The sequence below is a fragment of the Cydia splendana genome, chromosome 26 (genome assembly GCF_910591565.1).
Source record: "Cydia splendana chromosome 26, ilCydSple1.2, whole genome shotgun sequence".
Taxonomy (NCBI): Eukaryota; Metazoa; Arthropoda; class Insecta; order Lepidoptera; family Tortricidae; genus Cydia; species Cydia splendana.
The window spans coordinates 5,212,594-5,231,802 of NC_085985.1; the positions used below are offsets into that span (position 1 = coordinate 5,212,594).

Here is a 19,209-nt window from a genome sequence, read left to right on the forward strand (position 1 = left end):
TGTTCAGTCGGAACGCTCAGCACAAAAGAATTAAAATTCACACTGTGTCGAGATTCCAACTTCACGACCCTCAGGATGAATCCGAACTTGACTCGTACATACTTTACGATCTCCTCGACCTTCGTAAGGTAGTGTAATCGGGACACATACAGCAGCGTCGTCGGTGTTGCAGGACGCAGCAAATGGTTGGGTCCAGTCGGTGCGGAACTGCACTGATTCGATTCGATTAAAACTACCGTATTTGTGGCAGAGGGGGTAGAGCTACTATTGGACGGGCCCCTGCTGTTGATGCAATGTCCAAGTGGCTCGAGGTATTACCGGTCCCCAGCTGCTGGGCTGGGGCCTCAATAGGCTTAGTGAAGTGTTTTGTAGGTTTGGGAACCCTAGACAGTCGTGACTGTCCACCAACAATAATGTCAACAAAAAAGTTGCCCTAAACCTTGCGTTTATACCACAGAATAAGTAATAGTATGATCATACAGAACGGCCACGCACCGCCCCGCCCCGACTCGCATTACCTCGCCCCGCGACTGGCCGCGACATGAATCTGACGGACTTCTGGCGTCCTCTCAATAAAGCGACTTACCCACACATACACAATGACGCGTGTATAGACGTGCCGCGCACACATATAAACACAAATGATTTTTGATGTATGGCGTGTCCGCCTTGTGGTTTATACCACAGATTCTAAAATGACACAACGATTTGGTATTGTAGTACAAAAGCAAGATGGGTAGTCAATTGGTCAAACAAACACCCATTTAGTATCTGAATTATAAACACACAGCTTAGGGGGAGGTATTTCATGCTTGGTCCAATGCCATTGCGTCTCACTCTCTCATTAAGCAAAATGTGAGACAAAATACATATTGGACAGGTGGTATACCACCCTTACCGACTTCCGCGCTGTTGGGCCTTATGTCCAAAAGTTAACACTCAAACTTCGCGCCAAAAATATATTAACAGAAAATTTTGTTATCCAGATTTGACAAAGACGAGGAATACAAAACCCGAGTGTTCTACAAACTTAACCCGCTGGTGTGCCTGAAACGGTGCGGGCCGCTAGAAAAGCTGCTGACACAGCGGCTCACGTTAAAGGAGTTTGCCAGACACCTAGGGCTTAGGAGTGTAGCCGACGTCACCCCGGAGAAAAGGTAAGATTCATTACATTACACACAGAGCGAGCATATATCGGCGAGGCGGCGCGCGCGAGGCACGAGACAGACACTCGTCGTTTTGTGCGCGAGGAAATAGGCTACATTCCTACTAGTCAAATCAGCTTCTTTTTTAGAACTGTCAAAACGATTTGCTAATATGGAATTTATATGAAAACGAATATAGTGACGTCACGGTAAACTCACCTACTTTTTATATTTCAATCCGATTTATTAAATACAAATTCTGTTTAATAATAGCTATCTATGTGTTTCTAATAATTATCTGGTGCTTTATTTCGTGCACGGTTTGAAATAATTTATTTTAAGTAGGGGAAACATCCCTATTGCCTCGCGCGTATGCTTGCTCTGTGTGGACCCGGCTGTTGACTATGGTTGGAGTGTAAAACCCGAGTGTTCTACAAAAACTACTAACTCGACGCCCCACTTTAGAGAAGTTATACAGATTCTATAGTTCGTTTTTTTAGCATTAGAAAGAACTTGAAAGAAGGTAAGCGATCTTGACATGTCTTTTAATTGAAAAACGCTTTTTAAAAATCAATAACTATTACTTATGAAAGCAGAAGAATATAAATGATCGTATTAGATTCATAATTGTTACATATTTGCCGTAACTTATTTTTAAAATGTGTTTTACAATTAAAAGACACATCAAGATTATTTACTTACAAAGATTATTTATTTACTTATAGAAAGAGGTTGGTCATGTATGGAACTAAAACCTCGCCTTTCTATCTAAGGGGCGGTTGCACCGAACCGTCTGTCACCGTTAAAGCGTTCGCATAATTTTATTGTATGGGTTTCATAATTCACTGCTGAGTGATGCTAATCAGTTCACTAATTGTGGTTGCAATGTGGCAGTGGCAGGAAACGGCGCAGGATCGGGAAAAGTGGTGTGCTTTCGTTTCGGAGGCCAAGACCCTCTTTGGGTCGCTGAGCCGTATTAGTTAGTTAGTTAGTTGATTCTTAGATAATATTGTCTGAATTTGAATATTGACATTTATTACAGATAGGTATATTTTAGTTGAAATATCAACCGTTAAGTTTGATTTAGTTTAAAAAGTAATAGAAATATTAACTAATCATTTGATTATAATCATTTCGATCAAAATAATAACATTTTAATTTTCCCGATTTCCCGGGATTTCTCGGAACTGGTCCTGACCTAATCCCGGGAAATTTGAAACCTTTCCCGAGACTGATATTGCATGCCCTAGTTGCAACTGGCCCTTACCTTACGGTGTTTAAGCGTTAAGCGCGATGTACCATCACGCTCGACGATTGTTGCGCCATTCAGGGTCCTAGCTAAATTGGTTTAATACTTACGCTGTAGAATTTCCAATTTAGCAAGAACCCTAAATGTCATATATAACAAACCTGTGTGGTGACTGTACGTATACATTATTATAGCTCGTTTAACAAAAGATCTCCGCAAAAGCTTGAATATATTTATATTCTAATCCTAACAAAAATTACTTGACAGACCAAATGTTTAGTTTAAATAAATATAATGTTGACTTGTTCTATTTTTTTTTGTGTATAAGGTATCGTATGAGGCACAGCACTCGACAGGCGCGCAACACAGCCAGTATAACCAGCGACAGTGAGAAAGAGAAGGCGAATCCCGTCCCGAGTGAGAAAGAGAAGCGGAATCCCGTCCCGCCGAAGAGGAGGCAGCTGTGGAACAGGAACAGAGAGATGTTCAGCAGCTCCCAGTGAGTCTTTCAATAAAAAATAAATAAGTTTTTGGCAAAAATTTCATTTTTGGTACAAGCTTTTCTCGCTGACTGTACTTTTCTTACGATAGACAACTAATAGTCATCGAGACAATTCTAAAAACCCCTAACACAATTAGGTTGCGTTTTTTCATCATAGAGTTCCTATGGCCACCTCCTGTCTCCATCATCAGATCAACTCGATGGTACCATAATATTGCATTGTCATCCGATTTATACACGCATGCAAAATTTCAGCTCAATCAGAAACCGGCAAGTGGATCAAATTTAACTTGCAAGACCGACACAGACCAACAGACAGACAACGGGACAGGTGAAACTAAATAAAAGCTCGTAATAAATGAATAATAAATATTATAGGACATTGTTACACAAATTGACTAAGTGCCACTTGCACCATGCCACTAACCCGGGCAAGCGGTTAAACTGTTAACCCAGTGTCAAATTGTACTGATAACCATGGAAACTCCAGGTTTAGCCGAACCCCGGATTAGTGAATGGTGCAAGTGGCCCTAAGTCCCACAGTAAGCTCAATAAGGCTTGTGTTGTGGGTACTAAGACAACAATATATATAATATATACATAATAAATACTTAAATTCATAGAAAACACGACTCATTAACAAATATCTGTGTTCATCACACAAATAAATGCCCTTACCTGGATTCGAACCCAGGACCATCGGCTTCACAGGCAGGGTCACTACCTACTAGGCCAGACCGGTCGTCCAATTAAATCATCTTACTACCTTTATTAATTGACCGAAGCGTAGCGAAGGTCTACGTTTTGACTCGGGCATTTTGCTTTCGTATGTCCGTCCGGCTGCCGTCCGGATGTTCTCCTCTACAGGTCTCAATTCTCAACCGATTCTCGTGAAATTTTGTGACCAGATTCTATGATTAAATAATTTTTTTATGTCAATCCAGTTTTTGGATATTTTTAAAAATGGCGGAGTCGTGATACCTCGCGCCTAAACAAATAGTCGTATCGATATCATAAGAGTTTTTTCTTTTTGAGATATGTTTATAGATTAAATGGCCAAAAATTCAGAAAACTTATTTCGCTGGTTTCGGAGGTATTGAGATATTTAATTTTAACTTGAGAATGAGTAGCTAAATTTCGTCAGCTTATCTAAGAATTATTTGGCTCAGTTTGTAAACGTTCGCTTTTTTTGTTTGCACAGAGAGTCTGGGTTTGATCCCCAGTATTTGTATGCTGGGATATAACTTTTTTTATTTTTTTACACTTTCGTATTGTTTTTTTTTAATTTACTATATTTAAAGCTCTTAGCACCATGTAATTTAAAGCTCTGCTCGCGAGGTCTACAGCTCACAGAGCCACTAGTTTTAAAAGTTCCCACAAACTTAAATGAATTATATTTGATTACATTTGTAAATGTTTGCCAAAGTGATTTTAATTTCGTTAATTTAAGGTATCTTTGTGTCTCTCCAGATCACCCTTGTCCAGCGAGTTGAAAGTCAAGCCGCAGATACACAGACCGGCTAGAAACAGTTCCCGAGACACCACTGACAGCGACACAGAGGCCAAGCAACACATCCGGAGACACCTCGAGAGAAGGGCCAGTGCCAAGCTCAACCCGGAGAGAAAAAAAACTAATGATGTTGACTCTATAGTTGTAGAGAGTGATAGTGATGAAAGTAGTAAATCTGGTAATCAAAGGAAAACTAGACGTAAGTCTAAAGGAACAGCGGACGATGATGAATCTATGCTAGTTAGTGATGATAATAGTAGTAATGCTGATGGTAATGAAAGGAAAACTAGACGCAAGTCTAAAGGAACAAAGGAAGATAAAAAATCTGTGCTAGTTAGTGATGATAATAGTAGTAATGCTGATGGTAATGAAAGGAAAACTAGACGCAAGTCTAAAGGAACAAAGGAAGATAAAAAATCTGTGCTAGTTAGTGATGATAATAGTAGTAATGCTGATGGTAATGAAAGGAAAACTAGACGCAAGTCTAAAGGAACAAAGGAAGATAAAAAATCTGTGCTAGTTAGTGATGATAATAGTAGTAATGCTGATGGTAATGAAAGGAAAACTAGACGCAAGTCTAAAGGAACAAAGGAAGATAAAAAATCTGTGCTAGTTAGTGATGATAATAGTAGTAATGCTGATGGTAATGAAAGGAAAACTAGACGCAAGTCTAAAGGAACAAAGGAAGATAAAAAGTCTGTGCTAGTTAGTGATAATAATAGTAGTAATGCTGGTGGTAATCAAAGGAAAACTAGACGCAAGTCTAAAGGAACAAAGGAAGATAAAAAATCTGTGCTAGTTAGTGATGATAATAGTAGTAATGCTGATGGTAATGAAAGGAAAACTAGACGCAAGTCTAAAGGAGCAAAGGAAGATAAAAAATCTGTGCTAGTTAGTGATGATAATAGTAGTAATGCTGGTGGTAATCAAAGGAAAACTAGACGCAAGTCTAAAGGAACAAAGGAAGATAAAAAATCTGTGCTAGTTAGTGATGATAATAGTAGTAATGCTGATGGTAATGAAAGGAAAACTAGACGCAAGTCTAAAGGAACAAAGGAAGATAAAAAATCTGTGCTAGTTAGTGATGATAATAGTAGTAATGCTGGTGGTAATCAAAGGAAAACTAGACGCAAGTCTAAAGGAGCAAAGGAAAATAACGAATCTGTGCTGGTTAGTGATGACAGTGATAGTGTTGTCGTTCAAAAACAACGAAAATCTAGAAGCGGAACTAGAGCAAAGAGCAAAACTGCTGATGATGAATCAGTGGTTATTAGTGATGAATCTGAACAGAGTGATAGCAAAAAAAGTGATAGTCCTAGTGAAAGCGCTGGACGATCCACTAGGAGAACGAGATCTCAAGGTCCGGAAAAGAGAGTGCTAAGAGAACACAACAAGTCTGTAATTGTTAGTGATTCAGATAGTAATGCGCAACGAAAACGTAGGACTTCTAGAACAAAGTCTAAGGAGACTAATAAAAGGCATGGTGAATCTATTCCAATTAGTGATAGTAATACAGATGAAAATCAGGTGAAAAATGTCCGAACTAGATCTAAAGACCCTAACAAAGACTTAAAGGATATTAAAGCAAATGATAGAAAGGAAAAAAAAGAAAGTGATAGAAATACTGAAAAAGACGTAGGTTCAACTGAAACTAAAAAAACAACTAGGTCATCCATGAAGATTACAGAAGATAACTCTAAAGAGAATGACAAGACAAAGAGATCTAAAAAAGATGAAAAATCTAGTATAATAGAAAACACAGCTAAAAATAGAAAAGATAAACCAGGACCATCAAGAAGAGAACTTAAAGAAAGTCCTAAGAAGCCAGAAACGGATAACGATCAAGATAAGTCAGAAATAAGCAATAGTAGCGACGCATTTGAGACAACTAAGTTTTCACCAAAGAAAAATAGAGAGAAAATAAAATCAGGTAAGCTTTTGGCGAAAAGAATATCAGCTATGAATATGCCAAGAAATCATAAAGGGAAATTCGTTAAACAAAAGCCGGATAATACTGATAATAGAAATAAAATTAATGTAAAGGATAAAGCTGAAAAAGCGAATGATGATGGAGTTGAAAAAGGGAGTCAAAAAGATAAAAATAAAGGAAATGACAAAAACAGACCGGACAATGAAACAGATAAGGAAAAAAATAAAGTGTTAAAAGTCAAAATAGATAGAGACAGGGATGAAAAGGAGAGAAGTAAAGGTAGTGACGATAAAAAGACTGAAAATAAGGGCAAGGAGAATAATAGAAAAGCGGCGGCCGTTAGCAGCATGTTTGTCAAACCTGTTAAATTTAAGAAGTAAGTAGAGTGTACAGCTTGGCAAAAAAGAGTAGAAATTAAAAAGTGGCAGCACTGTAGTGTCGTCCCTTTCAAACCAACAAATATAAGAAAACGGGACGACACTACAGTGTTGCCACTTTTTAATTTTTACTCTTTTTTTGCCAAGCTGTAGACTAAACATTTTTTCCTTGACTATGTTAACTAATGTAAACATACAAGGATGGATTAACTTTTTCACCACACCAAAAAAAAGCAAAAGCTCGGAAAGGCTTACTTTGCATTTCAAAAACTGATAGCAAAGTTGCATTTTATTCACATGTGAGGCATAGTAATCAAATGCAAAATTTGAGTTGTTTTCTTATGTTTGCTGGTAGAATTGATTTTTAAATGATGATTTTGGATGATAAATATTTAATAACATTAATTTGGATTTGATCTGGTTTGATGTTGTTTGATATTTTACATTTAATATTTGCTTCAGGTTGGTGTGGTGAAAAATTTTGTTTCGCTCGGGGGCAAATTTTGTTTAACCCTCGTGCTTTGAAATCCTCGCAACGCTAAAGATCCCATTTTCGAACCACTCGCCACGCTCGAATTCAATTTTGGAATCTTTCGCTTGCTCGGGTATCAATATTAGCACAAGCGGTTATACAACAACTTTGCCCTCTGTAAAACAAATAACTATTAGAACACTGATTTCGTGTCCCTAGACTCCCTAGCAAAGAATAATCGTTTTATATTTGGTCAAGCAAATCTTGTCAGTAGCAAAAGGCGGCAAATTTGAAAAATGTTGGATCAGCAACACTTCGAATAATTCCAAAATCGCGTGTCATCTGTGTTTTATCTGTGGAATGTCGATCGTAAAGGACAGCCATCTTGTTTGATTACATTCTGAATCGTTGCTATTTCAAGATAAATTTCTGCTGTCACCATTGAATACCAATATATTAAAAAAGATTGTGCATGAACTTAAGCAAAGTCAAGGCGCCCACAATGTACAATCGTGCTCGTTGATCGGAAATATTTGTGAAATTTGAGGTTTTGGTTCGATGACGATACTGGTCTTAATAATGAGCTTGACAGACTATAATAATATCTACTTTTTCGTTTACAAGGGCATTATTAAATCCAAGGGCAATATTAGATAGATTAGATTTAATTAACACATTAAATTTAGCAACTTGATCAGAATAGATAAAGCTACATTTTGTATGGTAACGCAGCAGTAAAAAGTTTGTGCCTGCCCATACAAAAATGGTGTCTCCAATACATAGACAGATCTAATTTGTACTAAATTGAAATTTACATGTTTTTATTTTTAATGTATTATACTCATCTCATAAAGTTAATATTATAAAATTTATAAAACATGCGATTGGTTTAACCGGCTAACCCCGGGTTAGTGGAACGGTGCAAGTGGCACTAAGTCATTTACATATGAGTTTACATAATATAACACCATCCACCATCGTAGAGTACCTTTTTTTTTTAGCTTAAACCTACTGGTGTGAGGTATTGTTGGATAGGCCTTTCAAAACGGATACGGGTCTCCAAAAAATTTTTTTATAAAGAGAATATTTTCGAAAATGATCGCTCCGAAAGATAAAAAAGTATATAAAAAATATTGGTCCAGCCGTTCTCGAGTTATTTCAAAAAGTCTTCACTTCTTAGTAAAAACACGTTCTAAGCGCCTTGAAGTACTCCCTACTTCTCTTCTACTGACAAAGTTGTTTGACAGACTATAAATGATGTGATTTACATATCAAAATGTGCTTTTCGAATTGACCTCCTACCTCCTAGTCGTAAGCCCGATCTTTAGTTATAACATCCCCCGGTAGATGGCACTAACGATATGTAGACGTAGTTTGCATAAAGGCTGTTAGAAGATTTGATATTTTTAAGATCATGAGAAGAAATGTCGGAGAAATGAAAAAAATTTTTTTAAGTGTTCTTACAAATACCAGTAAGAATACTATAATCTTAAAATAAAAACCTAGAAATTCGTGTGATGTAATTAATGGATGACCCCTTAGGCTACGTTCACACGGCGACTATTCGATTCGATATTTTCTCGCATACGGTTTTATCGTATACGGGACGTCTATTCACACGGCGCAAGATCCATTCGGTTTTTTCTCGTATGCGGTATTCCCGTATACGTGACAGCCGCTCACACGGCGTCTATTCGATGCAATTTACCTGCCGCCACACCACCAGTCGTTGAGTGCACGCCGACATGGATCCCCGTATTCCAATTCTTTTATATTGGTATTTAAGGACTGCATCGGAGCCCGAGAAGATATTGGGTCCATCCTTTATTAAAATCAGGTTGGCACCGATAAAGAAGATTCAAAGCGTTTTTTCAAGACATCAGTAATGATGAACGTGTGTTCTTTAATTATTTTCGTATGTCAATAGCCAGCTTTGACAATTTATCAAGATTGGAGCAGACCACCTTGCCACGTACTAACACCAACACGAGATTGCAAACGACGTTTCAAACACAACTGCCGGCTGCTTGCCCCCGCGCGCGTCTCGTATACGAGAAACCAGTTTGTCCGTGTGAACGACTCAACGTAAACGTAAGCGCCACTGAGTATCGCATTCGATAAAATCGTTTCGAGAATCTCGCATTCCCGGTGGCAAGACCCTACGGTATACGGTAAAAAATATGTCTCGAATACGAGATTTTCTCGTATAGACGCCGTGTGAACGATTTTCAGAGTTGCCATACAAATTTTGCTGTCACTACGATATTCGATAAAATCTCGTATACGGTATACGGGAAAAATTACGCCGTGTGAACGTAGCCTTACCATTCTGTCAGAATCTTCGAGCAATACGGAAGGGAGGCGGCAATCGCACTATTTCCCCTCTGCCTAGGACAAGATCAACTGATCTAGCGCGGGTAATAAAACTAGTTGCGCTCGGATTTTTCACTAGACCGAGTCCAGACGCGCGCGTGAACACTGCTGCACAAAAATGCCTAATTGCTCGGTTTTTTGTTTTAAGAGCCCATCAACGTGCACACTAGCGCCACTGCTAAATAATCGTGATTATTTAAATTTAACGACAGGTATTTTAAAAAGGAGGCCGCTACGTACTGTGTTGTGTATTTAAGTGCCTTTTGAATACATCAAACTTGTTTTTATGTTGCTGGATTCGTCAATCTATGCGTCCAAAGTTAAAACGGCCGTTTTTGTTTTGAGTTCATAGATCGACGAATACAGTAACATAAAAACTAGTTTGATGTATTCAAAAGGTACTTAAATAGACAATACAGTACGTAGCGGCCTCCTTTTTTAAATACCGGTCGTTAAATTTAAATAATCACGATTATTTAGCAGTGGCGCTAGTGTGCACGTTGATGGGCTCTTAAAAAGAGGTCGGGGACATCAAATTTACAAAAAGAAGTTGTTACATTTCACATGTAATATTTTTTTACATATCATACGTTTAATTACATTTAAACACAATTATTATATTTTAGTCTCATTTAATTGTTGGATTTATCTATTTTGCTCGCTCAGTACAAATTGCGGATCGGTCGAGCAAATCCGACTTCTCATCTCTCAGAATACAATAAAATTCTTCGACGAAAATGTGTTAGTGTGCGTGTTGTGACACTTGTGACTCGTCCGTACACAAAAAGAGATCGAGGTTTGCAAGATTCGTCTTTGACGTGTTTCATTTTCTATGTATTTGTGTCGTCATTACAGATTGGATTTTGTATGTAAGTGTGTGAGAAGTGCGACTGTGTGCACCTTTCCCCCCGCAAAAAATGACAGAAAGATTTGTACGGTAAGATATCGCTTGGGCCCCTCCCTTCCGACGTGTCGGAAGCCGGTGTTGCTCGAAGGTCAGAATAGGCTAAACGCTAAATCTAGAATTTGATAATTTTTGAGCGTGGCTTCTAAGTACATCGTTATTATCTTCAGGTCTAGCGTGGCGAATGGGCGTGAATACACGTCAGCAGAAGACCACGCGATCGTGGCGTGGATATCGCTCGGCAACAGGATGCGTATGGTCAACGGCAACGCCATATGGCGGGAGCTGCAGAGCGAATATACACGTCTCACGTCGCAGAGTAAGTAGTGACCACTATAGGCCTCGTGCATGAACTATAGGCATAGGAGCCGTCAGATTTTTGGCGCGAGGCGTAAATGTGTCGTTTATGTTTCCGATGTAGCCCACAAGATGGCAGTACCTACTATGCACAAGGAAACGTACCGACGAGAACAGTAGATGGTAGCACTTGCTTTGGCAATGTACATGTGCACATAAAATAATAAATAAATAAATATTATAGGACATTCTTACACAGATTGACTAAGTCCCACAGTCAGCTCAAGAAGGCAAGGAAGGTGTTGTGGGTACTCAGACAACGATATATATAATATATAAATACGTAAATACATAGAAAACAACCATGATTCAGGAACAAATATCTGTGTCAGCACACAAATAAATGCCCACATATGTTTCCGATTCAGGCCACAAGATGGCAGACCCTCCAACGCGCACGGTCACTATACTATGTGTTCCGTTGTACGTCCCAGATGTATATTGAGAGAGTAACGCCGCAGTTGACCGATAGATGCCGCTAGCGTACAACTACTGTAGTACCTAGTGAACCACTAATTGAACTGAAGCAGTGGTGGTTGGAACCTCCGACTGTTCACGAATGACATTTTGGAGTAAGGTACCTAATACCTAAGTACCTACAAAGAGTTGGAGAGTGACTTGCAAACAATTGAAATATTATAGTATTCTTGACCGTGGTTTTGTAATGTGGACAGCTTATAAAACAAAGTCCCCCGCCGCGTCTGTCTGTTTGTATGTTTGTTCGCGTTAACTCTAAAACTGCTGAACGGATTTTCATGCGGTTTTCACCTATCAATAGAGTGATTCTTGAGGAAGGTTTAGGTGGATAATTTGTTAACTCGTGCGAGGCGGGTCGCTAGTAACATTAATAAATGTTCAAATAGATATGTAGCGTAAATCGTCAATTTTTTTATCGTGGCAAACAAGCATACGGCCCGCCTGATGGTAAGCAGTCACCGTAGCCTATGGACGCCTGCAACTCCGAAGGCGTTACATGCGCGTTGCCGACCTTTTAAAAACCTGTACACTCCTTTTTTGAAGAACCCCATACTGTAGACCCTCGGGAAAACCTCGGAAGGGAGCTCATTCCACAGCCGGAGAGTCCGCGGGAGGAAATTCCTCTTAAATCGCACAGTACGCGACCATTTAGGTTCTAGGGCGTGACCACCGGCTAATAATTGTCCACCCTAAACTAAAAGTGACTAAACAGTGGCCAGTTATTGACGAATGACCCTAAATAAAAACAGAATGTTTATACTACAAACAATAACAAATATCCAAATTCGATGTGTGACAAAACTTGATGTATTGATATGATTTCCCAGCTCGGTCGTGGCATTCGCTCCGGAACCGGTACCTGCGGTACATCCTGCCTTCGCTAGGCCAGCTAGCCCTGCCTCCATCTCAAGTGTCGCGGCTACGCGCCGCCGCCGCCGTCGGTAAGTGTATTCTTTGATATAGGGCGCCTTAAATGTCGCATTTCATAGCACCAGGCGTAGCTCACACCGCGATTTCGTCGCGTCGCTACAAGTACATGCGGCCCACACCAATTTTGGTGTCTAGCAGTAGTAGTTGCCGCGCACAGCTACGGAACGGACGCCTGCTCGCGCTTGCGCCGCCTTGCGGTCATGTCTCTCTTAATAGACGCGTTTTGTTAGAGAGTGAACCTTCTGTATCTAGTACTATTATTTATTCTGTGATAGCACTCGCTCGGTATCCTGCCGTCGCTGGGCCAGCACCCTACGCCGCAAGCGTCACGTCTAGTCCCGCCCCCTTGGACACTGGCGTCGCCAGGGGGGAGCGGGGGGCGCAACTGCACCCCTAGAGATTAAATATTACATACAACGTATACCCCTCCTCCCTTCGGCCGTATCAATTTGCCCCCGATCAGTATTCATTCTGAGCTCTGATTTATTTCTTTAAGTCCCGTTCTGGTCTAAGAGCTAGCTTCGGAAATAGGTTTGCAATTTATAGAGCAACGAAATCCCTCTAAGTCTAGTTAGTGTGCCATACTATCATTATTAATTAATCCGGACGCCTGGCAGCTGTTCAGAGGGGGTAAGTAATATAAGACATAAGAACTTATGCTATAATATTCATATTATAACGCTCATATTGTATAAGTTTGTTTTGTATACCGTTCAAGGTGTATAACGAACGTTATATATAACATCAAAATATCCAATTTTGTTAAGTATAACGTTATTTAAGTATAATATCATTGTATATAACGATCATTATGTATAACGTTCATAATATCTCAGATTTATAATGTATATTACTCAATACATCTAACACCAAAATGCATAATGCTCATATTGTATAACCTAACCTACTTTTCTGGCAGCAGTTTGTTTTCTGTTGGGGTCGCAGCTCTAACCTAACCTAACCTACTTTTCTGGCAGCAGTTTGTTTTCTGTAGAGGTCGCAGTTCTAACCTAACCTACTTTTCTGGCAGCAGTTTGTTTTCTGTAGGGGTCGCAGTTCTAACCTAACCTAACCTACTTTTCTGGCAGCAATTTGTTTTCTGTAGGGGTCGCAGTTCTAACCTAACCTATTTTTCTGGCAGCAGTTTGTTTTCTGTAGGGGTCGCAGTTCTAACCTAACCTAACCCACTTTTCTGGCAGCAGTTTGGTTTCTGTAGAGGTCGCAGTTCTAACCTAACCTAACCTACTTTTCTGGTAGCAGTTTGTTTTCTGTAGGGGTCGCAGTTCTAACCTAACCTAACCTACTTTTCTGGCAGCAGTTTGTTCTCTGTAGGGGTCGCAGTTCTAACCTAACCTAACCTACTTTTCTGGCAGCAGTTTGTTTTCTGTAGGGGTCGCAGTTCTAACCTAACCTAACCTACTTTTCTGGCAGCAGTTTGTTTTCTGTAGGGGTCGCAGTTCTAACCTAACCTATTTTTCTGGCAGCAGTTTGTTTTCTGTAGGGGTCGCAGTTCTAACCTAACCTAACCTACTTTTCTGGCAGCAGTTTGGTTTCTGTAGAGGTCGCAGCTCTAACCTAACCTAACCTATTTTTCTGGCAGCAGTTTGTTTTCTGTAGGGGTCGCAGTTCTAACCTAACCTAACCTACTTTTCTGGCAACAGCTTGTTTTGTATAGGGGTAGGAGTTATAACCTATTTAGTATATCATACGCTATTATATTCCATAATCATTATACTAAAAGATAGTATATACTATGATCGATAAACGTTATGTATGTTATATAAACTGAATTTAGAGTATTTGAGTGTTATATAAAAAATCATTATACAAAGAGAATTATGTTAATTGACCGTTATTCCTAATAAAAATATTGATTTTGATGTTATAGCAAACGTTCATTATATCTTGTGAATGTTATTAATATGAAATTATATATTATGTGGTTATATCTCGTGGGACGCACCCGTTCAGCGGTGGGTGTGACAGTGGTTGGGCAACAAAGGGGTTGTAAAAACAATTGAAGGTGTGCAATTTATAGAGGGGACCGACAACAATTTGTGTAACGAAACACGATAAAATTTGACCCAGTAAATGAGATGACTTGGCACTTTTTCACGCATCTTCGACGTCACCTGGCACTACTTTGCCCGCAATTAAAACGCCTGGCAATGTTATATTCGAATTAAATACATAATTACCTATTATATCACACCAAACTCAGAGCTCCATAAATTGTACACCTTCAATTTATTTGACACCTCTCACACCCACCGTTGAACAGCTGCCAGGCGCCCGAATTAATCAATAATGATAGTATGGCACACTAACTAGAAGGATTTCGTTGCTCTATAAATTGCAAACCTATAGCCGTAGCTATCTCCGTCTATTCTGTAAAGAGCTCCTAAATGGGACATGTAAATCCCGTTCTGGCAACCGCTATTTCTCGTAAGAAAACACTTTTATTTGGTAACCAAATAAAAGTGTTTTCTTACGAGAAATAGCGGCGGAAAATTAGTTAGAAATATATTAAAACCCAGGTTTCATAAAATAAAGAGTAGTTAGTTATAATAATAATAATTATATTCATTTATATAACTTTTTCACGCCAGGCCAAAGGAAATCGTACGAACATTTGAAGCCTGAAGAGAAAGTCAATAACTCTGTGGCTCCGTCGTGCTCGCATCTTACTTGTACGAAATAGGGTGATTCGCCAGTAACTGGCCACCTCTAGTAACTGGCTGCCCTAAATTAAAATGTATTCTATTCACCTATAAATATAATTCATTGTAGTATAAGGCGGCCAGTTATTGAAACCTTCTGAAAATGAATTCTGTTTATAGGTGAATAAAAAATATATTTATTAAAGACAACATATGGTCCATACATTTGTTAGTTATTGCTTATAATTTAATAATTTATGTTAGTAACAACAGTAACTTAATACTTAATAAAATATTTAATAATTTATAAACAAAAGTGACTTTGTCCCCTGACCCATCGCCCGTAACAGAGGACAGTCTAGCTTATTTGCTATCATGTTTAGAATACTGTTGGCACTCCCGCGCACTCTGTCAAGCAGCAGTCTCAACAGCATCCTAAACGCATTATTGTATTGAATTCATTTTTAGTTTAAGGCGGCCAGTTACTGGCGATTTACCCTAGATATCAAATGAGTCTTAGAAGTAGAGTAGAGTTGGAGAAGTAGCGCATGAAAAAGATCACTCATACATGCGAAAATGATCTGTGTTGCAACACACACACACACATTTAAATCAAAATTAAAACATTCTCATTTTGACGCACACATAGATATGCCTTTTTACGTTTTTTTGCACATTGTGCAAGGTTTTTGACAGAGGGGTAAGTTACTGTAAGTAGTCAATTATCTATGGTCTCAGCTATAGTGGCATAAACACACTTATCACTGTAAATTTAGCTGAGACGGAGTACAAATGTAGCGCATAATTATTTTACATCGTATTTTCACGGAAACGTACGAACGTGTCTTGCTATTTCAGTCAGTCTCGGTAACAAAAAGTACTGAGGTTGACTGAAGTACGTACAAATACGTACATCGTACAAATACGATGGAAAACAATTATGCACTACATCTGTAGATATTTTTGACATTTAGAAGTGCATAGAGAGCTTAAAGATTCACTGATGGTTTTAATTCGCCAGGTAAGATAAAGCCACGGCGGAACTCAATATTCAAGACCCAGCGCGTGGTCAGCGCGTCCACCGTCGGACGGATACGGTTTCGGCCCGTGTCCGACTTTGACTCGGATTCCGATAAAAAAGGTTAGTCAACCATGTTAGTAGTGCATAATTATTTTTCATCGTATTTTTAGTGAAACGTACGAATGTGTCTTGCTATTTCAGTCGGTCTCGGTACAAAAAGTACTGACGTTGACTGAAGTAGCATGACGAATACGAACGTTTCCGAGAAAATACGATGGAAAACAATTATGCACTACATCTGCATGCCTGCTTTTGGATAGGACTAAAAATACGCAAATTTACTCTTTAATTTTTTTCCCACCATCCGCCGCCATTTTTTTCTCGTGAGTGACGTCACAGCCATAAACTAGTGCTATGTTTGTAATGATTTGTAACAACTGCGAAAAGTTGCACTGCACATTTGACGTTCCGTAACTGCACTCCTATTACGCCGTCACAAGAGTGGCGGCTGCCTTTTTGGCGCAAATATTTTCTTTGCATATATAGCGATATAATTTTCAGGAAATAAAAATACCAGTTCGTATAGCTATTGAAGCTCGTAGTCGCTAAAACAAGTTGGCAAATTCCGGCTCACAATCAGTTTAACCGAAAAACAGCACAGATGTAGTGCATAATTGCTTTCCATCGTATTTTCTCGGAAACGTTCGTATTTGTCATGCTACTTCAGTCAACCTCAGTACTTTTTGTTCCGAGACTGACTGAAATAGCAGCACACGTTCTTATGTATCCGTGAAAATAAGATGGAAAATAATTATGCACTACATCTGTGTACACATCTCAGGGAGTAAATCAGAATGATTGTCACATGAGACATTACTTTTAAATATATTGTTCTCGCCCTCTTTTGACTGTCTGTAAGCAATCAAATCTGTAAGATCGATAAAGTATTGCTTTTGTTCGTAACAAATCGACCTGTCTTGTTTCATATTTTCGACGAGTTACATGACTTACATGAGATTTCTTCTTCTTTACTACCGGTAATTTGTAACATAATATTTGTTACAGCGGCCACGCCGCCGCCCTCGCCCCCTCCCCCCCTCGCCCCTACCCCGCCGCGCCGCCGCCCCGCGCCCTCCCCCCCTAACCCCGCCAGCGCGCCGCGCCTGCGCCCGCGCTCCTCCAACGTAAGCGCAACGCCCACGCCTAAGAAGAGACGGATTCATCACTTATAAGAAGAATTAAATAGATTTATGTTGTACATAATACAGTTTCATCTTCATGTTGTACGTATTGGTATATTTAAGTTATCTAGGCGCCATTCGTCTATTACGTAAGACGATTTAAGGGAGGAGGGGATCGACTATGTGTTTTTTTTGGGTGGGTCCTTATCCCACATCACAAAAATGCTCAAATATACAGAATGATTTTCACATTTCTGACCATACTTTGAAGGTTTCGTTCATAATAATGTTATTGCTTTAATATTTTGAGTTACGTTAAGTTACATATCAAAATATATCTTTACTGTACATATGGTACTACTTTACTGCCCTAAGGCGTTAAGGCTAAAACAAGTATATATCAAGAAATCAAAGTGCCATATGTACTGTAAAACGTTGTACAATACACGTGCGAAAAGGTAGTCACCGCTCGGTTACAAATTTTCTACTTGTGTCGTAACAACGCTCGTACGTAAGTGCCAACAAAAACGAAAGTCTAAAAAATAAAATTTAGTTGTTACTTGTAATATTGTAATTGTATATACATACTGTAAGCGCCACTTGCACTATCCCACTAACCCGGGGTTAACCGGTTAAATCGTACTGGTGCAAGTGGCGCTAATAAATAGAATACTGTAAAAAATCGTGTGTTCAATGCTCATGTCACGCTCCTGGTGCGTTCGAGGTGGGGTACGACGTTAAAGATATGTTTACACTTTGTAATAAGGCGAAACGTGTAAACATATCTTTGACGTCGACTGTACCTACTGAAAAGACTCGTAGTGAAGTTTTTGGTAAAAGTGATTTTAGGTATGACGTGAAATCGTCGAATTACTAGTACATCATATTTGGGGTTACTTATTTTTTTTAAATAGGCTTAAGCACATTTTGTCAGACTGATACAATTTTACATAGTTGTAATTTTATAACTTGACTTCACATCAAGAAACATTGCAATTAAGACCTATGACCAATAAGTTAAGGTCTAATTTTTCGTTTGAGTTTTTACTTTTTTTTGTATATTCAATAATTACTAGTATTTTATTTTAAGCTGTTTTCAAAAAGTGATCTATCGGTATTTTGTCTCGTCTCTCAGTTTATTGTAACGGTTCATAGATAACGTTATATATATATAGATAACCAGTTACTAACAGAGAATGTCTGAATTTTCTTATTGGTAAATAAATAAAAAAGAACAAAGAACACCATGAGAGAACGTTCAGAAACTTTGATTTAACTTGTAAATATTTATGTAAACATACATTCAACGTCAAATCATAGATATTTTATTATGTTTATGATTTACTATTGTATTATTGTTAAAGCAAGATGTACAGGCTTCATTTATTTTAAACGTCTAAGATACTCTGTATCTTTAGGTATTTAAATAAAAGTAAACAAAATCTACCCTCAAATGGCTCCTTCAGGCCCGTTGATGAAAACATTACACGATCAAATAATGTAGGTTAAAGTCAGGTCGTTCGGCGACAGATCCAGTTAGTATTTGGTTGGTTAACCAATAAATGTTAACTACCCGAAAATGTACAAATTGTTTGTCTTTTATTTAAATACCTAAAGTTACAGACTATAGACACATAGATTATCAAAGTAATCCAGTCAGTTCAAGTGTGAAGTGTGGCAGCGCCACAAACTTCATAATCATAATACTTACTGCCTATTTTCAATTGAGTTAGGTACTTTACGTGTTTCGAAATAGTATACCTATTACCTGGGGTAGTAAGGTAAGAAATGTCTCAAATCACATGTAACTGTTGGCCGAGGCGAAGCCGTGGTCGACATACATGACGTGACCTGAGGCTTTCTTCTTTACTGGCCGAGTTGCGTATGCTATTTTATTGTTCGACGAAGCGGGAAAGCGGCAACTTCGTTTAGCGCAGCGGGCCGAAAGTTGACGCTTTCCGGCCGGAGAGCAGATTTTCTTTTTTTTTTCTCGTCAGTTGTGAAAGAGACGAACATTGAAATTAATTATGCAGGAGGCATGCGGTGTATTAGACTGTTATAAAGTGTAATAAATCTTAATTAAGTTGTTAAACTTTTTGTACTATTAAACAGGAAAATCTA

The 19,209-nt window shown here is 38.8% G+C and overlaps 1 protein-coding gene across 1 annotated transcript in view; it reads left to right on the forward strand.

The window, feature by feature from the left end:
• Window positions 1–19,209, forward strand: part of LOC134803553 (dentin sialophosphoprotein-like) — a 31,994-nt gene extending 12,785 nt beyond the window's left edge. The window contains exons 6-12 of the mRNA XM_063776351.1: window positions 987–1,157; window positions 2,723–2,893; window positions 4,367–6,712; window positions 10,633–10,781; window positions 12,124–12,237; window positions 15,908–16,027; window positions 16,973–19,209. Coding sequence (XP_063632421.1) covers window positions 987–1,157; window positions 2,723–2,893; window positions 4,367–6,712; window positions 10,633–10,781; window positions 12,124–12,237; window positions 15,908–16,027; window positions 16,973–17,139 — 3,238 coding nt within the window. The 3' untranslated portion in view covers window positions 17,140–19,209. The remainder of the gene's footprint in view (window positions 1–986; window positions 1,158–2,722; window positions 2,894–4,366; window positions 6,713–10,632; window positions 10,782–12,123; window positions 12,238–15,907; window positions 16,028–16,972) is intronic.